The 27,215-nt window shown below is 42.9% G+C and overlaps 1 protein-coding gene across 1 annotated transcript; it reads left to right on the top strand.

Moving 5' to 3' along the window:
* Positions 1 to 12: 12 nt before the first annotated feature.
* RPP21 (ribonuclease P subunit p21) lies at positions 13 to 26,186 on the top strand. The gene is made up of 6 exons (XM_077482476.1): positions 13 to 162; positions 18,060 to 18,119; positions 20,770 to 20,870; positions 24,163 to 24,245; positions 25,683 to 25,814; positions 25,889 to 26,186. Exons 2-6 carry the CDS (start codon positions 18,063 to 18,065, stop codon positions 25,972 to 25,974), a joined length of 459 nt encoding a protein of 152 aa, XP_077338602.1. The 5' UTR covers positions 13 to 162; positions 18,060 to 18,062; the 3' UTR covers positions 25,975 to 26,186.
* Positions 26,187 to 27,215: the final 1,029 nt, after the last annotated feature.

Genomic DNA, 27,215 nt, shown 5'->3' with positions numbered 1-27,215 from the left:
TGTCTCCAGTATACAGTACAGGAGTGAAGGAGAGCCACCATTTTGGAGGAGACCAAACACCCTCTGTGCGGTATCGCTGTACCTGCTCTCTTAGTCCCAGCCTGGCAAGTCTCTCTGTGCTCCAGTGTAGCCATCTGTGATCATACATGCTGCAAGGAACAAGTAAGTGGTTTTACATGGGATTGTAGCCGGTTGGAGAGTCCCTAGGTGGGTGTTCACATTGTAATAGCTTTTTGTTTATTAAAGTGGAACTTTAGTCAGAAAATGAAGTCCTGAATAACTTCAGGCTGGCCTTGTTTGCAGGTAAAGCTATGTAATCAAAATAAATGACAATACTGTGTAAATCCAGTAATACTCTGTCTCACCCTGCTCTGCACATGCTCAGTTGCTCTCTATTCTCGGCACCGTAGTGAATTTGTACAGGCTGATCTTCTGACATTCACAGTTTGGCGTTCTGAATCGCAGCCATTTCGCCCGCAATTTGGAATGCAAAATTGGATTTATATTAGTTTGCCTTTTGATTACTGTAACACAGCCTTGTAGGAACTGCTAGTTTAGTAATCCCTCTGAAGCTTAATTTCCTTTATGGTTTAAAGTGGTTGTAACCATAAACAAAAATGTAGCGGCCATAACCCGTTGCAGGGCGGTCTTGACTTCATGGGCCTACCAGTTACCTTCTTCTGGCCTGCTCCTCCTCGTCTAGGGGTTCCCAGGGTTGATACCCAACGACTTGAACACTGACACAGATGAAGTTCTTTTAAAAAGGTTTATTTTGCAGTAGAACTTTTAAATAACAGTCTCTTAGGGAACAGAGGGTACGGTTGAAAAACTCAAGCACCTTGAACTGCAGGTCTAGCAAAGTCTCTATTTTCACCCAGAGAGTAGCCACTCGCAGCTGGGCACTTCAAGGCTGAACAGATCTCTAGCCAGAGATAATGGCAGTCAGTATGTTGACTCAAACTTGAACAATCAACTAAGGGTGAACAGGAGCCTTTTCCTCCGTACCTGGGACGTTTCCTGCTTCCTCAATGGTACTGGAAAAGTGTGGACTCGTCAAAGTCCTTCCCAACTCAGTAACCAGGCACTTCTCAGGATGTGGTGTCCCTCCAAGCTGAGAGCACACCCGGTCACTGAATCCTCCCTCAGTTACTGCGACTCGGACCAGCCGGTTCCGAGACTTGGGAACAGACGGATCCTTACCCCAGACCAGACGGGTCTGTCAGAAGCCACTGACAGGAACATGTTGCGGGGTGTCAAACACCCTGTGACCGGGACCCTCACAGGGCTACCCCAGTCCTGGAACACAGACCAGACCACACGGGTCTCACGTACACCTCAGAACCCCCTAACACGTAACCCACATCCGCTTAAGTACGCCTTTCCAGACTCCTCAGTGAGCCCTGGCACTCCCACTGATTGGCTCAGGGAAGGCTGATACCCAAACATCCAACCAAACCTGTTTCTGGCCTGTCATGTGCACCTCACCGTTCACATGACCAGGCAGAACTTTCAAACATAGTCTGGCCAGACTGGTGTTAAGGCCTCCCTACATAATTAACCCTCAGAACCTTTATTGTTCTGAGACCAAAAACTAGATTTACAATGCGTATGACATTTGATCCCAAATGTCATCCGTTACACAAAAAAAAATAAACGTTCCTGTACTATACAGCATAGTGTTTTTGCAGTATCTTAATTGTCCCTTTCCATGTTGTACAATACCTGGTTGATCCTGCCTGTTCCTGTGTTCCACTCTGTAATCTGACCAGATCTTGGCTGCTGATCCACGATAGCATGGTCAGTTTATGTGCCTCCGTCATCCTGCTCTCCCCTCAGCACCTCTGCATTTCTCCCTTTCCCCTGTAATTTCTGTAGTCTGTGTATTAGCCAATCTCCTCCCTACTCCTGCCTTGATTGAGTATTCTGCTGCACCTCCCCCTTTTAACTTAAACTTTGTGGACTTTCCATGTCACCGCACCTAATTGGCCGACACCAGATCATAGGAACGTGGAATCCTCAGACCTGCATTCTGCCAGTCGCCTCAGGCAATGCTTTAGCTGGCCACCTCAGACAAACATTTAGCCAGGCATTTTAGTGAAGTCTCCAACCCCCCCAGACGCCTCAAACCAACATACTGCCAGCCATACAGTGCCTTGAAAAAGTGTTCATACCCCTTGAAATTTTCCTTTCACATTTTGTCATATTACAACTAAAAACGTAAGTGTATTTTATTGGGATTTTATGTGATAGACCAACACAAAGTGCCACATAATTGTAAAGTGAAAGGAAAACTATAAATGTTTTTTTAAATTTAAATTATTTTTTAACAAATAAATACCGGTATGTAGAAGTGCTGCATACATTTGTACTTAGCCCCCCCGAGTCAATGCTTTTTAGAACCACCTTTCGCTGCAAGTACAGCGTAAGTCTTTTTGAGGATGTCTCTACCAGCTTTGCACATTTAGAGAGTGACATTTTTGCCCATTCTGCTTTGCAAACTAGCTCAAGCTCTATCAGATTGGATTGAGAGCATCTGTGAACAGCAATTTTAAAGTCTTGCCACAGATTCTCAATTGGATTTAGGTCTGGACTTTGACTGGGCCATTCTATCACATGAATAAGCTTTGATCTAAACCATTTCATTGTAGTTCTGGCTGTATGTTTCGGGTCGTTGTCCTGCTGGAAGGGGATTCTCTGCCCCAGTCTCAAGTCTTTTGCAGACTCTAACAGGTTGTCTTCTAAGATTTACCTGTATTTGGCTCCAGCCATCTTCCCATCTATTCTGAACAGCTTTCCTTTCCCTGCTTAAGAAAAGCATCCCCACAACATGATGCTGCCACCACTATGTTTCCCAGTGGAGATGGTGTGTTCAGGGTCACGTGCAGTGTTAGCTTTCTACCACACATAGTGTTTTGCTTTTAGGCTAAAATGTTAAATTTTGGTCTCATCTGACCAGAGCACCTTCTTCCGCATGTTTGCTGTGTTCCCCACATGGCTTCTCGCAAACTGGACTGTTTGTGGCTTCCTTTCAACAATGGCTTTCTTCTTGCCACTCTTCCATAAAGGCCAGATTTGTTGAGTGCACGACTAATAGCTGTCCTGTGGAAAGTGTTAGAAAAGTTTTAAATGTTTATTGTGTGACTATTAGAAAAACAATAATCCTGAGACTGATTTGTTAAAAAGCTTACTTCTGAGCACATTATTGTATAACTCATTGTATTGTTTTGTCCTAATTAACTCCATAGTAAGTAGGATGATTAGATTTAACTAAATATGATAGCCTAAGAATGTACAGGAAAACATAAGCTCATTGAATAAAGGTACTAGTTCGTACCATGACAACTTAATTTATGTTTTCCTCAGCCAATAGAAGCACGGAGATGTTATTCTTGTGGGATATGTGAGGGCGGAACACTTTCTTTTGTTGAGACTTTTTCTTCAGCTTTCGTCCTGTAAGCATGTCTCCCTGTTGTGGGCCACATCAGAAATACATTTTCCTGCTTCTCAGAACACCTGATGTTTTTTTTTACTGATCACAAGGGAATTTCCTAACATTTTTGGTCTTTCGAGCCGGGAGCAACACGCTGGTTTTCAGATCAGACGGCCCGACAACACTTCGGTGAGTATTGGACTTTGAAGCTCACCGACCGATTATAAGTCCCCCCAATCAATGTTATTTGGTGAAAAAGGGGCGGGGCCATAGATCTGAATTCCACTGTCTGTTTCCGAACCTTGTGTGATCCAGTCCAGGTGTTTGAGAGGTAAGATAATTTAAATTATTCTTAATTCTTTCTAAGAGTCTTTTCTTCTCTTTCTCTTGCTTCTGGTTTAATGTGTTGTAATTGCCGACATTGGTATTGATCGTATAATACCTAGATGATCCAGTGCTCGTAGACAGAGACACTTGGGGACGTTGTCTAAGGTAAAAAATTACGTCGCCCGCTGTCCGGACAGATAACAAAAAGATTTGAGGTATACCGAATGTCAGAGGTTGATTGATGACTATTTTAAGCGCTGTTTAGTTAAGTGATCTACAAAGATCGCAAGGCTAATTTTCTTCTGTGTGTGTTTACTTTATCTTTGTTGATGTTTTTTTTTCTCTTGTATTGACATGGTTTTTGTGCTGGTATTTCTCAGCAGATAAGAAGGCAAATTCACTGAACTCTCTCCCCCTCCCCCTCCCCTCATGGAAGAATTTTTCCTGATCCTGCAAGACGTTGTAAAAGTTAACCCTTGATTAGCTATGACAATACAGAAGGGTTATATTGTATATATTGAAACTTAGCATAAAAGAAAAAGAAGGTAGATGGCATTTTGGAGTAAATAGAATGTTGTAGAATTATCAGGTGGCTTGATGAATGTGAAAAGAAATGAAAAAAAAAAGGCTGAGGATATTTTCATTGCTATGAAGGTCAAGAAGCTGTTTCTCAGAAACAAGAAAATGCAGATTGCCTGACAGAGGTTAATTTGTGCATCTGTGAAAATATTAGGACTTTTGGTGGGAAAAAGAGTTTGAAAAATAGTCTAAGTAAATATTTATATTGGATTGGAGTTATTTTTAGAATTCATAGACTTTCAACTGTGGAGTGTTAATGATGCAATGCTGTTTATATTTGGGTACATTTATAAAGTCAAAAGGCAAAGTTCAAAAAAAGTATAGGTTAAAAATGGCAGCTATTGGCTTCAGCATGCTAAAATTAGGGTAGAAGGACAAAGGAAAAATGCCAAGCCCAATTGCCCCTAGTGGACAAAGAGGATGATCTCATCTGCTGTACCCAGAGACCACCTCCCTATGATGGTCCTCCCCCTCAGGTGCAAGTAACTGCCCAGAGTAACACCTTCCCTGTGACATCCACCCCTGTCAAAGGAACCGCCTCTGAACAAAACCACAATTCCACTTCCTCAATCTCTCCAGACAGTAGTTCAGTCTTGGAGATGAACAGATCGATCCTTGAAACATTAACTGACGCCATAACTCATGTACTAGGTGCCCCAGCAGGAGCCAAGAGACTAAGTAAACCTCCTATTAGGTATGGTGTGGAGGACGGTGAGGAATACCCCTTGATAGAGGTCCCAAACCCAAGGGGAGGACAGAATGATGCACTGGGCCAGCCATATCCCTTGACTATGACTGTTTTTCGACCATGGACTGACAGTGATATACAAAAGGCTACAGAACACATAAAACATCCAAAATTAGGTCCAGCTGAATTCATTGAAAACATAGAGGGATTACGGAACAGTTATAAATTGAATGGGGTGGAAGTAGAGAGAGCCCTGAGGAGAGTATTAGGGTCAGATTGGGCTTCGGTAAAGGGGGATTGGGACCCCTGCGCCCCAGCAAATGCACATGGACTGGGGGGATCCATTGCTTCCAGAAAGCCCAGACTTAGGAAACAGGTTGACTGCCCTACTGAACAGATGCCAGCTTAGATGGGTATAACGGACTGATTGGCAAAAAAAATAAATAAATATGACAGTACAAGAAGACAAAGAAAGTGTCAGTGACTACCTAAATAAATTACGAGAGATTTTTAGAGTGTTCTCCGGGCTCCCCGAAGCTGAAGATGTGAATAGTGCATATTAGCAACAGCTAAAGATTGCTTTTTTAAATGGATTGAAACAGGATCATAAGGATTACATTGTTAAAAACATGGTTACTTACCGAACTGCATCAGTTTTAGATGTTTTACAATATGCTAAGCATTCTGAGAAGTATTTGAAAGCGAAAGCAAAAAAGAATGTGAAAGTAAAGGTTCTTATGCAAGGTGATGAAAGGGAGGAGGATGCAGAAGAGTACACTGCTGAGGCAGAACCAGAGGGGTCTCATAGAGGAAGGATTACTCTACAGAAATAAACAGTGCAACGAGAGTACTTCCACCCTGTGTACAAGCACTGGTAGCATCAGCGGTGTAGTGGTTAGCACTCTCGCCTAGCAGTGAAGGGGGTCACTGGTTCGAATCCCAATCATGACGCTGCCTGCCTGGCGTTTGCATGTACTCCCTGTGCCTGCGTGGATTTCCTCCGGGTGCTCTGGTTTCCTCCCGCACTCCGGAGACATGCAGGTGGGTTGATTGGCTTCTGTCCCGGTTTGGCCCTGGTATATGAATGGGGACGTTGGATCCTTGGGGGTGGAGAACGATGTGGGTGTACAGGGGTAGAGGCTAGACACTCACTCAGGCTGAACCGGATGGACTGGTGTCTTTATTCAACTTTACTAACTGAAAAGGTACCACATGCAGTGTTTGTTATCCTGTTACAGCAAAAGAATATCACATTTGAGCCCAGCACGACACCTTTCCTGTATGACAATACTTTTGACACAACCTCACTTAACAATACAGAGGTGTACTACATTAAACCCATCCACGCTACTACTACTTCCTACTGACGGGTATAAACATGACTGCACTGTTGCCATCGCTGAAAAGGTACTGCTACGAAGTGATCTGAAAGATGTACCATTATCTAACCCTGACATGATACTTTTTGTTGATGGTTCTAGTAAGAAAAATGCAGATGGCACAAATGCAACAGGATATGCAGTAGTGACACAGGATGAGATTTTGGAAGCAGGGCCACTACCAAAACATTATTCAGCACAAGTTGCAGAACTTGTAGCACTGACAAGAGCATGTATACTGTCAGAAGGAAAATCTGTAACCATATACACTGACAGTCAATATGCCTTTTCAACAGTGCATGTTTTTGCACAACAATGGAAAAACAGGGGGATGGTCACCTCCAGTGGTAAACCAATTTCACATACGGACTTCATTTTAGAACTCCTAGATGCAATACAGTTACCAAAAAAGCTTGCAATCTGTAAATGTCAAGCACACACAAAATATACGGACCCCATCTCAAAGGAAAATAAAAGGGCAGATGAAGCTGCACATAAAATAATGACGAGAAATCATAGTGATAGATCATACAGTCCTTACTGATATGCAGCAAAATGCCCCCCCTGGGGAAAACAATATTGGAAAACAAAGGGTTGCACAATAATTGATGATATTTACACATCACCTGAAGGGAAACCGGTATTACCAAAATCTTTATTTGGGTATGCAGCAGTATTGACACATGGAGTAACGCATGTGTCAAACAGGGGGATGACTGAGATGTTAAATAAAGTATGTACAGCCTATGGATTCACAAATTATAAAAAAAAAAAAAAAAAAAACTTTTTGCTCTCAATGTCTTATATGTGCAAGACACAATGCTCAGGGAGGTATAAGACCACAGAAAGGGAAGTTCCCTACACCACAATATCCATTCCAACACATTTGCATGGATTTTATTGAATTAGACAAATGTGAAAGGAAGAAATATTGTTTGGTACCCAGGCACCCTGACCAAATGGGAGGAGATATTCCCGACAGGAAGTGCAGATGCACAGACTGTAGCCAAAGCATTACTAAGAGATATTATTCCTAGATTTGGAATCCCTGAAAGGATTTACAGTGATAATGGACCCCATTTTGTAATTAAAAAATATACAACATTTGATAGAAGTGATGAGAATTAAAGGGAAATACCATTGTGCCTATCATCCCCAATCAGCTGGATTGGTAGAAAGACATAATGGCATTCTAAAAAGCAAACTGAGAGAAGTTATGGAAGAAATAGGTAAAAATAATTGGATGTATTGCTTACTAGTAGCTGTGACCAGTATGTATATCACACCCCCAAAAGAAGATGAAAAAGGTGCATGTGGGAGATTGGGTCTCAATAAAAAGTAATAAGAAAAAAGCAGTGGTACTCCCCAAGGTGGGATGGTCCTTTCAAAGTCCTTTTAACTACCCCTACTGTGATAAGGATTGCAGAGAGGTCTACCTGGATTCACCAGTCCCATTGTAAAAACGTTTTACAGGCAGAGTAGGGCCAGTTGGCTACAAGAGGTCCAGAAAGTCCGGCTACAAAGGGAGGTCTCACACAAGGTGGGACTTGTCTCAAACCGGTGAAGTCTCCCTCCCCTTCCAACTCCCCTATCCTATCCACTGGAACTCTGTAGCTGGTTAGAATGAAAGGGACAGTAATTATCCTTGGGTTACTGGTGACTCTAGGAGAGGCATCCATAAGAGGGGGTAGGCGCTATGGAAGAGTAGAGGAACTTTTGGATTGGGAAAGAACAGGAAAAGCATTAAATCTAACCTTTATAGAGGGAATAACTAGCACTATACTGGTAGACTTCTGTCAGATTGCAGATTGTGGGGATACAACTGGGGCTAGAGGACTTCTATGGGCAAATAAATATATCTGCTGGCTCTGGAATAAGGCAGGATGTCAAGCATGGGATCAGGCCCCGTGGACTACAGCGCATCAAGATTGGGGGTATAATCAACCAGGGGCTAAAAAGAGTGGTATAAAGGAGAGACTCATAATCACAAAAGCGGCCAACTCCCCCTGCACAAATAGTAAGAACTGTAACCAACTATTAATAACATTAACGGAGCCGAGGAAGGAAGATCAGCGGTTGTATTCCATGGGAGCATGGGTGTCAGGAACTGACCCCTCAGGAACATTTTTCCTTGAGGTATTACCTCCTAATAAAATTAAACAACAGGAAAAAGTAGACTCAGAAGGGAAAGAAGAAGGCCATACTAAAATAGAAGTTCTGAGTATAACTATAAGATTCACTAACCTAACAATAGAAGATGCCATAGCTTTGGAGACGGGCTACCAAGAAAAAAATTAGTGGTTAGAATGGTTGAGGTACACGGTTAGAACTCTGAAAAAGGAAAACTGTTTAGTTTGTGCCGGAGCCAGACCACATTTAGCAACAGTTCCTTTTCCTCTAGATCACAATACAGAACCAGAAGGTTTAAAATGTATGTTGCAATTGTATAATAAGAGCTATAAACCTGAAATAAATTCTACTTGTCACACATTGAGTTTGTTGTTTCCCCCCAGTACAGAGACCTCAGATACCTCCAGCGGTTACCACTTATCCGGGCAACTTTACTTGTTTTGCACTCCCAGGGAACCGTAGCGCGGTGGATCTTGGGTCATTACCTGATGACTACTGTGTGGAGAGGATTAACACGGACAACGGTGACTGGGTTGAACATGACATTCAGAGAGCTGATGTCTGGTGGATGTTTGGGGATAAGAAACTGCGAGCTAGACTACCGGCCAATGCCCAAGGGGATTGCGCTATGGTCCAGCTGGCTATGCCCCTGAGAATCCTGTCAGAATACCCGTGGACTAAGAGTCACCGACAGTATCGTAGGGACACCTCTCCCTTGGGGTCATTTGACTCTCAGATCTACATAGATGAGATTGGGGTTCCTCGCGGGGTGCCGGACGAGTTTAAAGCCAGGAATCAGGTGACAGCTGGGTTTGAGTCTCTTCTCTGGTGGGTGACTATAAATAAAAATGTTGACTGGATTAATTATATATATTATAACCAACAACGATTTGTAAACTATACTAGGGATGCTGTGAAGGGCCTAGCAGAACAGTTAGCCCCCACATCTCTAATGGCCTGGCAGAACCGAATGGCTTTAGATATGGTCTTAGCTGAAAGAGGAGGGTATGCAAAATGTTTGGTAGCATGTGTTGTACATTTATCCCTACAATACAGCTCCTGGAGGGACAGTGACCAGAGCCTTGGAAGGACTGACTGCGCTATCGAATGAATTGGCGGAAAACTCAGGTATTAATGATCCATTCACAACTTGGCTTGAAGGATGGTTCGGTAAATGGACTGGATTTATCACATCATGTTTGATCTCAATCGCTGTGGCTTTGGCCGTTTTGGTCACTTGCGGATGCTGCTGCATTCCCTGTATTCAAGGACTTTCACAAAAACTCATTGCAGTCTCAGGAACAATGTATCAAACCCTCTCTACCTCCGAGGAGACCTATGTGGACATTGAAGCTCAACTTAATGACATACAGTCCGAAAGTGTATAACACAGGGACTTTCATCGAAATGTGTGGAGATAAAATAGTCACACAAAGAGGAGGGAATGTTAGAAAAGTTTTAAATGTTTATTGTGTGACTATTAGAAAAACAATAATCCTGAGACTGATTTGTTAAAAAGCTTACTTCTGAGCACATTATTGTATAACTCATTGTATTGTTTTGTCCTAATTAACTCCATAGTAAGTAGGATGATTAGATTTAACTAAATATGATAGCCTAAGAATGTACAGGAAAACATAAGCTCATTGAATAAAGGTACTAGTTCGTACCATGACAACTTAATTTATGTTTTCCTCAGCCAATAGAAGCACGGAGATGTTATTCTTGTGGGATATGTGAGGGCGGAACACTTTCTTTTGTTGAGACTTTTTCTTCAGCTTTCGTCCTGTAAGCATGTCTCCCTGTTGTGGGCCACATCAGAAATAAATTTTCCTGCTTCTCAGAACACCTGATGTTTTTTTTTACTGATCACAAGGGAATTTCCTAACAGAAAGATTCTCCCAGCTGTGGATCTCTGCAGTTTACATGGATGGCCATGTCGTGGTAGGTTTGCAGTTTTACAATACTCTTTCCGTTTTCGGATGATGGATAGAACAGTGCTCTGTGAGATGTTCAAAGCTGGGGATATTTTTTTTATAACCTTACCCTGCTTTAAACTTCTCTACAACTTTATCCCTGACCTGTCTGGGGTGTTCCTTGTCCTTCATGATGCTGTTTGTTTACTAAGGTTCTCTAACAAACCTACGAAGGCTTCACAGAACAGCTATATTTATACTGAGATTAAATTACACACAGGTGGACTCTATTTACTAATTAGGTCAGGGGTTGACAAATTTGCTTTGAATTTAGGAGCCAGTTAAAAAAGTTAGGAGCCAGTTTTTTTTTTCAGCTCCCGGGGTAAGGCCACTCATTTTCACCCCCTATCCCTCACAATGGAGCAACCAGTCAATAACTCCATTGAAACGCTGTTATATCAGGGGTATGGGCTGACCAGAAAGAGTAAGGCTGGCAACAGATGGAACTGGGTGGCACTGGTTGCCACTGGAAGGCACGTGGAACTGCCAGATGGCACCGGCAGGTGGCACTGGTGTGGCACTGGTTTGGAATCGGCAGGTGGCACTGGTTGGTGATGGCAGGTGGCACTGGTGTGGCACTGGTTTGGAATCGGCAGGTGGCACTGGTTGGTGATGGCAGGTGGCACTGGTTGGTGATGGCAGGTGGCACTGGTTGGTGATTGGCAGGTGGCCCTGGTTGGCGGTGGCACTAGTTGTCACTGGCAGATAGCACTGATTGGCGGTGGCACTGGTTGGTGTTGGCAGGTGGCACTTGTTGGCACTGATTGGCGGTGGCACTGGCAGGTGGCACTGATTGGCAGATGGCACTGGTAGGTGGTGGCAGGTGGCACTGATTGGCAGTGGCAGATGGCACTGGTAGGTGGCACTGATTGGTGGTGACACTCGGCACTGGCAGATGGCACTGACTGACGGTGGCACTGGAAGGTGGCACTGATTGGCACTAGGTGGTGGCAGGTGGTATTGATTGGCGGTGGCACTGGTTGGCACTAGCAGGTGGCACTGAGTTGTGGTGGCACTGATTGGCGGTGGCAGATGACACTGGTTGCCGTTGGCAGGTGGCACTGATTGGTGGTGGCACTGGCAGGTGGCACTAATTGGCGGTGGCAGGTGGCACTAATTGGCGGTGGCACTGACTGGCGGTGGCAGGTGGCACTGGCAGGTGGCACTGATTGGCGGTGACACTTGGTGGCAGGTGGTATTGATTGGCGGTGGCACTGGTTGGCACTGATTGGCGGTGGCAGGTGGCACTGGTTGGTTGCAGGTGGTATTGATTGGAGGTGGCACTGGTTGGCACTAGCAGGTGGCACTGATTGGTGGCAGGTGACACTGGCAGGTGGCACTGATTGGCAGTGGCAGGTTTCACACGGAGCACTCTGTTACTGAAATGTAACAGAGTAGCTGTTAGAATTGAGCTTAATGTCGGAATGGGTGGGACCCTGCCGGGGTGTGAAACTGACAAGTAACAGTGAGGCAGATATGTCAGATTTCAGCCTGATGTCGGGGTGGGCGGGACCCGGCCGGGGTGGGCGGGACTCAGCAGCTATCAAACACCAGCCAACGATTGGGCTGCTTAAGAAAAGGGGCGGGCCACATACACGTAGCGGCCCACCCAGGTCCCATTGGCTGGTGTTTGATAGCTGCTGGGTCCCGCCCCCACCCCGGCCGGGTCCTGCCCACCCCGACATCAGGCTGACAGATCCTCCTCTCTCCATTGCTTGTCAGTTTCACACACCTAGCGCGGCACTGCTGAGTGTGGAGGAGGGAGGAGGACGGCAGTCAGTGTTAATGCTGCTGCATGTCTGGGGCATCGATAGTGAGTGGGCTGGTGGCAGCTTAGGCACCAGGTTGCGATTTCTGGTCGCATTGACGACCTGGTGCCTGGGGTTTGTCGAGCCCTGAATTAGGTGACTTCTGAAGGCAACTGGTTCCACTACATTCTAGTTAGAGGTATCAGAGTAAAGGGAGCTGAATACAAATGCACGCCACACTTTTCACATTTATTTGTAAAAAATGTTGAAAACCATTTATCATTTCACAAATATGTGCCGCTTTGTGTTGGTCTATCAAATAAAATCCCAATAAAATAAATGTTAAGATTTTGATTGTAACATGAAAAAATTTGGAAAATTTCACGGGATGTGAATACCTTTTCAAGGCACTGTATCAAACAAACATTCAGCAGGTCAATAGAATCAAGTCTCCTGCCAGCCACCTCAGACCAACATTCGGCCGGTCACGTTAATCAATTTTCCTTCCAGGCACCTCAGACCCACATTCTGCCAGTCACCTCACACAAACATTCGGCTGGTCACTTCAGACATCTCCAGCCTTAACTCAGGATATCCTTATTTCACCTATCCTAGTTCAACCTGCTGTTAACATTTATTTTATTTCCAAGTTTAAGCTTTCTTTGCCACCAGTATATAACAGGAAAGGGCCCCAACTAAGCTAGCAAAAGCAATCATCTGAGACTGTTCCATCTTATATTACCATACTCGTCTTCATCTCACCATTTATATTGTTAGGGTGGCTTTATTTCTCCCAATAAAGGCCTGCAGGCCCATTTGGACATATGTCAATGCTGCTGTCAATCACATCCAATGGCGCCGGGGGCGGGGGGCCGAGTGATACGGTGAGCGGCTATAGCTGCCGGCTGTATTACAGGAGCGCGCCCGCAAGTGCTTCTCACCATACGAGGGAGCTTGCATGAATGTGAGAAGTACTTGCGGGGGGAAGCCGAGAGAGCCGCCGAGGGACCCCAGAAGACCAGGTTCAGGGCCACTCTGTGCAAAACGAGCTGCACAGTGGAGGTAAGTATAACATGTTTGTTATTTAAAAAAAAAAAAAAAACCTTTTACAACCACTTTACATTTTTATATGTGGTAAAATCTGGGCCCACCATTGGGGATATTCTCCAAAGTTGTTATGTGGCAAAATTGTATTGTAACGTTATAAGTTCATTATTGCAAGCCTTTAGATTTAGATTATTAGTGACCATAATTGAATTCATAATACTCTCTAGGTCATTTTATCCCGGTGAGGTTTATGAGATTTATTTTGTCATAATGGTGTGGTAAATGTACTCCACTACTTATCGGAGCTTCAGTCATTTTTATTTATTTTTCTTCAACTTTCCATCTATTAAATCTTCTGCCCTTGTTGTTTTAACTTTGGATAGTAAATCTTTTTTTTTTTTTTCTGCCATTAAATACCTTTTATACTGCCCACTTTGTTTCTTGTCTGGTCATTAGGCCATTCTCTCTCTCGCTCTCGCTCTCGCTCTCTCTCTCTCTCTCGTGCCTATGTGTAAATCCAGGAAGTAAACAGGCAGCATCTTCAGCTGCCAACAGTTAAAATGGTTGAAGCCAGACTTGGTGGGAGGAGATTTCTGCAGCATATTTGATAAGTACAGATTTACTGTGTGTGTATATATACAGTGGAGACGGAAATTATTCAGACCTCCTTAAATTTTTCACTTTGTTATAGTGCAGCCTTTTGCTAAAATCATTTAAGTTCATTTTTTTTCCTAAATAATGTACACACAGCACCCCACATTGACATACAAACACAGAATTGTTTACATTTTTGCAGCTTTATTAACCACTTGCTTACTGGGCACTTAAACACCCTTCCTGACCAGACCAATTTTCAGCTTTTGGTGCTCTCACACTTTGAATGACAATTACTCAGTCATGCAACACTGTACCCAAATGAATTTTGTGTCCTTTTTTTCCCACAAATAGAGCTTTCTTTTGGTGGTATTTGATCACCTCTGGGGTTTTTATTTTTTGCGCTATAAATGAAAAAAGACCGAAAATTTTGAAAAAAAACGCATATTTCTTTGTTTCTGTGATAAAATTTTGCAAATTATAATTTTTTTTTCATAAATTTTGGCCACAATTTATACTGCTACATATCTTTGGTAAAAAATAACCCAAATTAGTGGATATTATTTGGTCTTTGTGAAAGTTAGAGAGTCTACAAGCTGTGGTGCGAATCGCACAAAATTGATCACACCTGATGTAATGGTGGCCTATCTCGCTTCTTGTGACCCGAACAAGTCAGGAAAGTACAAATACCCCCCAAATGACCCCTTTTTGGAAAGTAGACATTCCAAGGTATTTACTAAGATGCATGGTGAGGTTTTTGATGTTGTCATCTTTTTCCCACAATTCTTTGCAAAATGAAGATTTTTTTTCTCACAAAATTGTCATTGTAATAGGTTATTTCTCTCACATGGCATGTGTATACCACAAATGACACCCCAAAATACATTCTGCTACTCCTTCTGAGTATTACGATGCCAAAGGTGTGAGACTTTTACACAGCCTGGCCACATACAGAGGCCCAATATTGAAATAGCACCATCAGGCGTTCTAGGAGCATAAATTACACATTTCATTTCTCAACCACCTATTACATTTTTGAAGGCCCTGGAGCACCAGAACAATGGAAATGCCCACAAAGTGACCCCATTTTGGAAAGCTAACACCCCAACGTATAATCTATGAGGCATAATGAGTCGTTTGAATGGTTCATTTTTTTCCAGAAGTTTTGGGAAAATGTGGAAAAAAAATGAAAACGCATTTTTTTTACGCAAAGTTGTCCATTTATAAGATATTTCCAACACATAGCAAAAATGACACCCCAAAATACGTTCTACTACTCCTCCTGAGTATAACGATACCAAATGTGTGAGACTTTTACACAGCCTGACCACATACAGAGGCCCAATATTGAAATAGCACCATCAGGCGTTCTAGGAGCATAAATTACACATCTTATTTCTCAACCACCTATTACATTTTTGAAGGCCCTGGAGCACCAGGACAATGGAAATGCCCACAAAGTGACCCCACGTGGCACTGACCCCACGTGGCACTGGCGACACGTGGCACTGACGACACGTGGCACTGACGACACGTGGCACTGACGACACGTGGCACTGGAGGCAGATGGCACTGGAGGCAGATGGCACTGGAGGCAGATGGCACTGGAGGCAGATGGGGCTGGCAGATGGGGCTGGCAGATGGGGCTGGCACTGGCAGATGGTGCTGGCTATTTGCTCTGGCAAATGGGGCTGGCAGGTGGTGCTGGCAGGTGGCACTGGCAGGTGGCACTGGGGCTGTCGGCACTGGGGCTGATGGATGGCGCTGGCAGGTGGCGCTGGCAGGTGGCACTGGCGCTGGCAGGTGGCACTGGCAGGTGGCACTAGCAAGTGGCACTGGCGGCACTGGTGGTGGCAGGTGGCACTGGCGGCACTGGCACTGGGGCTGACGGATGGCACTGGCGCTGGCAGGTGGCACTGGCAGGTGGCACTGGCGGCACTGACGGCACTGGGGCTGACGGATGGCGCTGGCAGGTGGCACTGGGGCTGACGGACGGCACTGGGGCTGACGGACGGCACTGGGGCTGACGGACGGCACTGGGGCTGGCAGGTGGCGCTGGCAGGTGGCACTGGGGCTGGCGGCACTGGGGCTGACGGCTGGCGCTGGCAGGTGGCACTGGCACTACTGGCAGATGGCACTGGGCTGACACTGGCACTGGGGCTGGCACTGGGGCTGACACACAGATCGCTCTCCCTCCTCACACGCTGTCTCTGTGTGAGGAGGGAGAGACACGGCAATGGGAGATGATCTCATATGTTTACATATGAGATCATCTCCCATTGGCAGCTGCGATCGCGCTGTGAACGGCCGCTTTGATTGGCCGTTCACAGCGATCTGTATTTGCCTGTCTCCGGGAGACACGGCGAATACAATACTTCCGCGATGCGCGCCCCCGGCGGCGCGCATTGCGGAAGTAAACACCAGGCCGTCCAGCGACGGCCAGGCGAAGGAACCCGCCCGCTCTAAGGCCGTCATTCGGCTATAGGGCGGGCGGGAGGAGGTTAAAAAAGAAAAACTGAAATATCACATGGTGCTAAGTATGCAGACCCTTTGCTGTGACAATCATATATTTAACTCAGGTGCTGTCTATTTCTTCTGATGATCCTTGAGATGGTTCTAAAGCTTCATGTGAGTCCAGCTGTGTTTGATTATACTGATTGGACTTGATTAGAAAAGCCACACACCTGTCTATATAAGACCTTACAGCTCACAGTGCATGTCAGAGCAAATGAGAATCATGAGGTCAAAGGAACTGCCTGAAGAGCTCAGAGACAGAATTGTGGCAAGGCACAGATCTGACCAAGGTTACAAAAAAATTCTGCTGCACTTACGTTTCCTAAGAGCACAGTGTCCTCCATAATCCTTACTTGGAAGATGTTCGAGATGACCAGAACCCTTCCTAGAGCTGGCCGCCCAGCCAAACTGAGCTATCGGGGGAGAAAAGCCTTGGTGAGAGAGGTAAAGAAGAACCCAAGATCACTGTGGCTGAGCTCCAGAGATGCATCATGTTGTGGGGGTGTTTTTCAACTGCAGGGACAGTACGACTGGTTGCAATCGAGGGAAAGATGAATGCGGCCAAGTACAGGGATATTCTGGACAAAAACCTTCTCCAGAGTGCTCAGGACCTCAGACTGGGCCAAAGGTTTACCTTCCAACAAGACAATGACCCTAAACACACAGCTAAAATAACGAAGGAGTGGCTTCACAACAACTCTGTGACTGTTCTTGAATGGCCCAGCCAGAGCCCTGACTTAAACACAATTGAGCATCTCTGGAGAGACCTAAAAATGGCTGTCCACCAACGTTTACCATCCAACCTGACAGAACTGGAGAGGATCTACAAGGAGGAATGGCAGAGGATCCCCAAATCCAGGTGTGAAAAACTTAGTGCATCTTTCCCAACAAGACTCATGGCTGTGTTAGATCAAAAGGGTGCGTCTAATAAATACCGAGCAAAGGGTCTGAATACTTAGCACCATGTGATATTTTAGTTTTTTCTTTTTTAATAAATCTGCAAAAATATCAACAATTCTGTGTTTTTCTGTCATTGAGGGGAAAAAAATAACTTAAAGGATTTTAGCAAATGACTGCAATATAACAAAGAGTGAAAAATTTAAGGGGGTCTGAATCCTTTCCGTCTCCACTGTGTGTGTGTGTGTGTGTGTGTGTGTGTGTGTGTATAATAAATAAATATATATATATATATATATATAATTTTATTAGTGTGTGTGTGTGTGTGTGTGTGTATACTGGCTGCTCCCATTATGAAATCCATGTGGGTGCTGGTGCGTGTCCCCAAATACATCCTGGATGCATTCAGGGCTATGAACCCACAAGGATGTCACATTGGGAGCAGCGGCTATGTCCATGCCCGCTTGTTTCAATACTTGATCTATGTAAGTTTTATATATATATGTTGGCAATTATGGCAGCAGATTGCCTTCTCCTGCTGCTGTCTTATTAATTCATTTTGATTACCAAGCCCATTCAGGCTATACTGGTCTGTTGCGTCACCCAGCTGTGGACCTAAAAATATTTTGCCAACTAATTTGCAACATTTTTGAGAGGTATTGCAATTCTTGCACCATCTAGTATGGTGTTAAAATTTATAGAACTGTAACATTTCCATATACATTTGCATGTTTATCTGTTTCATTCCAGAACATGGCCGGTCAAATTAAGGACAAGGAGGCTTTTCAGCGGCTTAACTTTCTTTACCAGGTACATATTTTTTTTATTTTTTTTAGAATCCTCATCGCATCAAGCTGTCTGATTGCCCTCCGTCAATGCAGCCAGATGGCTGCCAAAGCCCAAGGAGCCCATCTGCATTAAAAGTAATACACACCACTATGAAGAAAGGGGCTGCACTCCGATGATGCCACAAAAATTACAATTTTTTTTTTCAACATTATCGGAGTGCAGATCTCTTTCTTTGTAGTAGCTCCAGTCATGTCTTATTTTTTTAATTCTATTACTAAGGTATTGATCACATGTAAAATGTATTCTTGTAACCACAGAAGGAAGGAGAGCATTCCTAGCTGACACAACTGGCAGTGTTTTGATGCACAGTGTAAGCCCTTGTACACACGGTCAGACATTCCGACAACAAAATCCGTCTGATTTTTTTTCCGACGGATTTTGTCAGAAACTGGTATTGCATACACACGGTCGGACAAAGTTGTCGGAAAATCCGTTTGTTTGTAATGACATTATTTAGTTATGACGGGACTACCTTCAGGCTAGTAGCCAATAGCTTTGGTCTAGGAATTTGATCTGAGCATGCGTGGCATGATCGGAATTCTCTACAAATGATCGGACAAAGTCCGATCGGATCATGTTGTTGGAAAATTTTTATATCCAGCTCTCAAACTTTGACTTTTTTTTTTAGTCAAGGCATCCTTTAAAATTAGGCACAATTTCGAGGCACCCCATTCTAAAATGTAAAAGAAAGGAAAAGTTTTACATAACAAAGAGGCTTTGATACACGTAAGACACCCAACATTAGAGATGATTTATTTTCTACACCTTTACACACAATGGTACTGACCTAGTATTCCAGTGTTTCTCTCCTCCCTCATTAAGCTAATGTAACCTCAGTGCAGACAGAGAAGGGCAAACAAGGACATCCTCAGGTGCTCAGTGTCTTCCTTATCAATTTATGACATCATCATTTGTTAGAATCCCGGCAGCTGGCTTGCATGGTTACCCAAGGTTGTAATGCTGCACAAATTAAAACCCGTGACTTTGTGTAAGGCGAGATCCACCTGCCAGCATGCTTGCAATTTTGAGGCAGTTTTTTGCATTTTGCCAGGGCAGCCCAGAAGGCACCCTGGATGAAAAAGACTGTGTTATGGCCATACATGCGATCTGAATATTGGACAAAAAATACTGCTTTTGAAGCGATCATACAATAATTGGATCATTAGTACAGAGCTTTCGAGAGAACAGTTCATCCGATATTATCCGATCGGATAAACACAAAAAAATATTCTCGTATACTACCAGATCGTACGATTTTCATTTAACCAGTACAGTTGTCGTCCAAAAATACAATAGAAATACACTACAGCACATGTCATCACTTCCGAATTTTTTTTTTTTTCCCATTTCCTTTAGTAACCGCTCCATTTTTGATATGCGACTAGCATGCAAAAATAACTGGACGATCTGTCGTTAGAGTTTTGGATCGTGTGTACGGAATATAAGACCAAAACCCACTTGTAATTGCCTGAAAATAATTAGATACATACGAATGCACTGTATGGGATACCCATCTATAGAAGATATTGCGATTATTCCTTTCTAAAATGTTATCCATAAGTTCCTTTTTAAAAAAAAAAAAGCCACATTATTGGATCAATTTGTAACAGATGTCACAATAGAAGAAAACAAAATCTGCTTACACTGGCAAAATTAAACACCTAATACACTTTGTTTATCAACTCTTTAACCACTTGCCGACTGCCACACGCCAATATATGTCGGGAGAATGGCACAGGTGCGCAAACCCCCCCCATGCCTGCGGTGGTCAGATTAGTTCCAGAAGCGATCAATGTTCATGTCCAGGCCCATGATTTCTGGCCTGGACCTGTTGATTGGTTCTGATGAATGAAAATGCTTCCCCTGCCTGTAAGTGTAATACACAGGCAAGGGAGGTGATGTAATCTCCCCTTGTGGAATTTTTGGTCCAGAGAGAGGACGTCTAAACGTGAGTTGCGCAACACTACACTAACACCAGTACACATAGGTCCACTTGCTGAACCCCAGAAATGAAAAACATTTACCTTTGCAGTGGGTCCCTTTTCTACCTCAAGATTTAACTGCTTAGGTTGGCCATGCATTATACAATTTTTTTTTTTTCCTTTAGATTTATCAAAACCATATAATTTGAGGTCAAGCCTAAACCTTTTTTAATTCGTATGCAATACTACAGTAGTTAAAGGTAAATCTAAAGGAAATTGAACAAGAACATGGCCAGCTTTATATTGCTTAGGGGATTAGGAATGAGGTGACATACTGGCAGCCAGCATTCCCCTCTGATGTCCCATATTCTGGAATATGGGTGTGACCTCGCAAACAATGTGGGATACTGGTCCAGTATTGTGCAGACCCTTTCATTTTATTGTCTTGTTGTATATCTTTTCTGTTTAAATGAAGTTCCAAAAAAAATTGTCTTGTTGCATAAAGTTATGACATTATAAAAGGCCTGTGTTTTACAATTTAGGACTTAGATAAACATAAGACCACATTTTAGCTTTCTCTCATGTAGAGATCCATGTAACTCCAAAGGGTTTACATTTTTGCATATTTATTTATTTTTAGCTTAATTGTATGTTTTATTTATTTACAATCATATTCTTTTTTTTCTTAGGCTGCACATTGCGTTTTAGCCCAAAACCCAGAGAACTTAGAACTTGCCCGCTTTTATTGCCATACACAAAGAACAATTAGCAAGCGATTAGTCTTAAGACAGTAAGTTTTAATTAACAGTAGTTTTATGTTGGTACTTTTTATACTCGATTTCACTAATGTAAATGAATGTGGTATATACTGTAGCATGAACAAGATGAGAACAATGCATGCCCTTAAAGTGGTTCTCTGCATGAGGGTAAAAAAACCTTGAGTGTGCAGCTCCCCCTCAGCTCGCTCTTATACTAACCTGTGCCCGATCCCAATCCAGTAATGTGCATGAGAGCAGCAGCTTTCCTGGGTCTCTCCTCCCTCACTGGCTGAGATGCAAAAGCCATTGGCTCCCTCTGCTGTCAATCACAGGCAGTGAGAAGGGAGTGGGTGACGGGGCCGAATCACGCTCGGTGTGTCTCAGACACACACAAATGGCTTTGGATCCAAGCACGAACAAGTGCCCCCAGAGCAAACGGCTTGCTCTGGGGGCACTCAGTGTGGGGGGGGGGGGGGGGGTTGCCGGAGCACCAGGACCCAAGAAGAGAATCGGGGCTGCTCTGTGCAAAACTATTGCACACAGCAGGTAAGTATAACATGTTTGTTAATTAAAAAATAAAAAAAAAAATAAAAACTTGGACCTTTTTAGTATAATTTTTTAAATAGAACAGCACAAATGAAAAATTGCAGGGCTGTGGTCCATTTGATTATTGCCCACCTTTCATTCATATACTGTACCTGATTATAATTTAAGCTGTAAAATAGAGCAAACATTTCTTACAAGTTATTGTTACTAATAGGGCTGCACCGATACCAGTTTTTTTAAGACCGAATACTGATACTTTTTCTCACGCACTCACTGATACTAGTTAACGATATCTATTTTTAGTGTCATGTGACAGTTTTTTTTTTTCGACTAATCAAAAATGATTACTTAAGGCGGGACAGTCTGCGGACTGCCTCGGGCTCGCACTGCTGCTGTGCAAATTCCATCCGTTTTCCATCCGAGTGCGATTTAGGTGCAAATTCACAGAGCAATTTCTGTTTGTCAGGTGCAATTACAGTGCGAACATTAAGAGGTATGGATTTTGAAGGGGAACCCCATGCCAAAATGAAAAGATGGGAAATTTTTTTTTTCACATAATGCATAGCAGATCCTTATCTGAGCATGCAGCCTGGCAGTCCAGGAAAGGCCATTCCTTCCTGAACCATACCAGGCCACATCCCATCAACTTAAGGAGGTGCTTTAGGGTAGAGGGGGCTCCCACCCCCAAAGCACCTTGTGTGCGAGCAGGGGACTTATCAGAATCTGGAACTCCCATTAACAGGGATGGCCCCCAGATCCCAGCCCCCCCCCCCCCTCGCCCCATGTGAATGAGTAGGCGTACATTGTACCCCTACTCATCCACCAAAAAAGTGGCAAAAATTAAATAAAAACACACAGTTTTTGATTAAATAAAAACAAAAGCAATGCATCCAAAGCTGGCTCCTGCCATCTGACAGCTCTGCTTCGTAGCCGCTGTAAAATAAATGAAGGAATCTCTCCCCCTTGTAACATAATCGACTCGGCAAGCAACAGCTACAAATTAGAGCTGCCCGACAGTGGGAGCCAATGTCTGGCACAGGTTTTTTATTTATATATTTATTTTTGTATTTCTTTGTGCTAGATGCCCATCAATCTAAAATAGAATAGTTTTGTTATTGTAACAGTAGACGTGTTTGCAAACGTAAGACATTATTTCGGGAGCTGTGAAGCATGGTGGTGGAATTGTTAAGGTTTGGGATTGCTTTGCTGCTTCAGAGCCTGGGTAACTCATTGAGTTAGCTTTACGTTTTGGATCATATCAAAGTGTGTTTATTGTAGTGCCATCTGTATAAAAATGTAAGTTTAAACAGAAATTGGACTTTCAATACGATAATGAATAATGATCCAAAACACCTAGGAAACCCACCAAGGTAAGGCTCAAAAAGAGGGAAAAAAAAAAAGAAATAGAGGATTATAGACTACCCTAGTCAAAGACACAAAAATCATTCCTATTGAAAATTTTGTAAGGGGATTTTGTAATGTCAGTTCATGTGGGTAAACCCATGAACATTGCAACTGAAGGACTTTTGCATGGAGAAATGGTCAAAACTTCAATCTGGGAGACTAGTGGGCAATTATACAAAATGCCTACAAGGAGTCATTTTTGCTAAATGGGGCAATACAAGCTTTTGATGCCAGGAAAGTACTTTTCTACAGTACACCATTGTATCTGTTAATATTTTTGCTGAATAAATGATGGAAAAGAAAAAAAAAATCATCTTGGCCTTATTCAGCTATATTATACCCATTTGCAGGCACTGTTTGAAATATTGAAAATATTTAAAAATGTTTGGCTATTCAAATATGATGCAAAATTCGGAAATTTCCATGGTGTGTACTTCATTTTACATATAACTATGTATATTGTGAATGCCAGCTAAGTGGTTAGTAGCCCTGATGACTTGGATTTGATTATTGAAGGCAATATGCATAAAAAGGTATTTATCGGCGTGTAACACGCACCCCAAGTTTAGGAGGGAATTTTAAGGAAAAAAAAACTTACATTTAAATGCCCATCAATATAGCCTTATCAGTTTCCATTGCAGCCTTGTCAGTGCAGCCTTGCCCCCAGTGTCCATTGCTTGAATGAATTTTAAAATTGGCGCCGCTGAGACTTAGCGGAGCGAACACTGCAGAGATCGCAGGAACTGGGCAGAGCTGAGATACACATAGCCGAGTGTACTCTGCTCTTCTCGGCTCCGCTCACAGTCACTCCCTTATGATGGACATAACACAGGTCCAATGGCGGGACTGGGTGACTCGGCTATGTGTATCTCAGCGGCGATCGCTCTGCTCACAATCGGCGGAGATCGACAGAATCGGTGGGGATCAGCGTATAACACGCACCCATGATTTTCCCCTGATTTTAAGGGGAAAAAAGTGCATGTTATACGCCGATAAATACGGTATGGATATCCCCAAAGTGATGTTCTTAATTAATTGTCCTCTGCTTTGCTGAACTTGATCTGTTTGTATGTCAGCAGCCAATTAGATTGTAAGATTCTGTGGGGACAGGGAACGTTGTGAATGGTTAACTGTTCTCTTTAAAGCTCTGGAATAGTTCAGAGATATACATTAATATCTAATAAACAGAACAGATGTATATTCATAAGCAAAATTCAAAGACTTTTAACCACGATACCATGCTTTTCAAAGACTATACTTTAGCCACTATGAAGTGTGGCTAGAAGTAATTGCTTGATGTTCTCTTCCAGGCATTATATGTTTTAAGTAACAGCAGCATTTGTAAAAATTCCCTCTTGAATTTGCTTTTTTTAGGGATCCATCTGTCAAAAGGACGATTTGTAAGCGATGCAGCTCCCTGCTTCTTTCCGGAATCACGTGTACTGTGCGTCAAAGAAGTAAGCTAAAAAATACTCAAGTCAACTCAATGACAGGTTTTGATGGCAAACAGTATCTTTATCACAATGGTTTGAGTGAAGCTGTGCAAAATCTGAAAGCTTATGCATTTCTAATAAAATCATTTTTAGGTGACTAATGTATTATTAGAATTTTGGGTTTGTGATGGGTTTTAAGGCAATTTTTGTCACAATTAAAACTAAGCATGTGATAATAAAATTCATAGGCAGAGGTTCTTTCCAGTGAGAAATATAGTGGAATTATGAGCATATCTTACATTTTTTACAGTGTTGATGGGGGAATCCCTCCTGCTGAGCCATTGTCTTCTCCCAGTGGAGGACATGGAGAAGACCATAATTATCACTAGTGGCTATAGCAGCCGCTAGTGATAATCGCAAGAGAACCCATCAGGCTGGTTGTACCCAAGTTGATTAATTGGTCACATAGGCTAATGCAGAACTGCATTCAGAGGAATAAAAGAAAAACAAAAAAACACCAGACTCCTCTAACGGTGTCATTTCTTTTTTTTTTTTTCTGCCCATGTCCATGAAGCCTTATGGTTTCAGCTCCTGAAACACCCATTTGGTATTGGCAGGGTAGGTAGCCCCAAACACTGATGGCTCTTTGCTACAGCCACAGTCTGATGCTTGGTATCAAATCTTTTCTCAATAAAAACTATTAAAAGTAAAATTTTGCTAAATTATATCGGTTAATAAAATGTGTTTGTGTGAAATTACTCCCTAATGACTGAATCTCAAACTTGGCAGAAAAATTACCCAACCCTAGGCACTGTCATGTGGTTTTGCTTCCTTTGACTAGACCACATCCGGATGGGGCCACATCCGTCCCATGGGTGTGATTGCTCCGGGCTACAACTTACCCAGGCTCTACCAACACATCACTGCCATTTTTGCTGGCTTTTAAAAGCAGCTGCTGTTATCGGCAGTGTGTCTGGCAGGTCCTAGATACAAAGCCGCTCCCCCTCCCCACAACCTCCCATGCTGCCAGGGGATTGGCTGCTATGATGTTACGCCATCAGCTTGGCACCTCCCGGCTTCCCGTCTCCTGTTTACATTACAATTCCTTCCACCATACAGCCTGCATGTGTAGCAGCGGGCGGGTATCGGGAGGTGGAGGAGAGCTGAAGTTGGCTCAAACAGTGACAAAAGGCAAGAGGAATACTCTGCTGGGGACACTGATGATGGGGATACTCTGCTAGAGACACTGATGATGGGAATACTCTGCTGGGGGAGGGGGGGTGGACCGATGATGGAAACAAGTCTGTTTTTTTTTTTTGCCCCCCCCCCCAAAATACTTGTAAAATCTACCATATGGCCCTCGTGTTGAAAAGTTTGGAGACCCCTGGACTAGTCTGTCTGTTTTAAGAGTATAGGTTAAAAGAAAAATACTTTAAAAAAAATAAAAAAATCTTCACACAGAACGCCGAGGACAACGACTAACAATCGTTAGATGCCTGAGTTGTGGTCTTACCAAACGCTTCCTCAATAACCCAAACTACAAACTGTGGTGTGAGCAGCCAGAAGCACAGTTAGAAAATCAGCCACAGCCAGGTAGGATACCGCTTCATGTGTCATATTTATTTGTATTTTTGTTCTATTACTTAATTTTTATTTTTATTATCCAGACCTAAATCCTGGTTCTCAGCAAGACCCAACAAAGGAGAGAAGACCACCTACCCAACCAGACAGTGACATGAAAGAGACTACTTAACTTCCCCAACTGCTAAGTGTGGAATTGCTGCAGATGTACACTGCATTTTCTGTATTTAAGATTTTGATTGGATGTTAAATATGTTACTCCTAAAGCGATTTTTTTTTTTTTTTATTTTTTTTTTTTATTTTTTTGATCCCCAGTAAATTTGCTGTGATGATACAGGCATCTTCCAGTTTAAAGTTTAAATAAAATTATTTGTGAGATATTTATTAGATCTCCTTGTTTTGACTTTGCATCTCTGAGATCATTGACACTGTCTAACCTATGTGGAATATCCAGGTAAGAAATCAACTTATTGTTAGCCTTGCAGACCAGACAGCTATAAAAAAATAACAAAAATCAGGCAACACAGGATGAGGCTGACCTCATTCTCTCATGTTGAGCCTTTGGGGTTTATTTACTAAAGGCAAATCCACTTTGAACTACAAGTGCACTTGGAAGTGCAGTCGCTGTAGATCTGAGGGGGACATGCAAGGAAAATAAAAAAAAGCTTTTTTGCTTTTACATGATTGGAAGATAAAATCAGCAGACCTTCCCCCTCTAAAGCGACTTTACTTCCAAGTGCACTTGTAGTGCAAAGTGGATTCGCCTTTAGTAAATCAACCCCTTTTGTGTGGTTCACTAGAAATTGGACATCTGTATTACTTTGGACCCCCAGACTATTGGCCCACCACAAATTTTTAAACAAACTTAATTTTATGATTTGGTTTAAAGCCAGACTGGTCTGTTTAACCCATCAGGTGTTCAATAATGTGTTCATTAACTTACATTTATAAAGAGCATTAAGCCACTCTTTATCAGATGGTGAACACATGAAAATAGGGTGTGTCTATGCTGCACATGCACTAATAGGTAAACACAAGTAATGTATCTACTTTTGTGAGTTCATCATTTCTTCATGTGCCCTGAAAATACATGCTGCTCTACCAAAGTGCTTCATGTTCTATTTATATAACAGGACTAGTAAGTTGTCCAGAGTAAAATACAAAAGTACTATTTGACAGCTGCAGTCATACGTACATTTTAGATATCTCAAATGCTTTAAGTGTTTGTAAACAATCACCCTGTAAAACGACCCATTTAGTTTAAAATTGAAATGAAAGACAAAACATTTCTGTATAGATATAAAAAGAATATTATAAATACCTTTTTTATTAAATTTTTTTATAAGTGATCACATTCCCTCTGTTCTCAGCTGCATAAGATCTGGGGTGAAGGGAAGCAGCAGCAGCAGCACA

Source organism: Lithobates pipiens, unplaced genomic scaffold, assembly GCF_037356315.1.
Source record: "Lithobates pipiens isolate NorthernLeopardFrog02 unplaced genomic scaffold, aLitPip1_a1.2 Scaffold_16, whole genome shotgun sequence".
Taxonomy (NCBI): domain Eukaryota; kingdom Metazoa; phylum Chordata; class Amphibia; order Anura; family Ranidae; genus Lithobates; species Lithobates pipiens.
The sequence above is the reverse complement of the archived record's forward strand: the minus strand, read 5'-3'. Positions and strand labels throughout refer to the sequence as shown.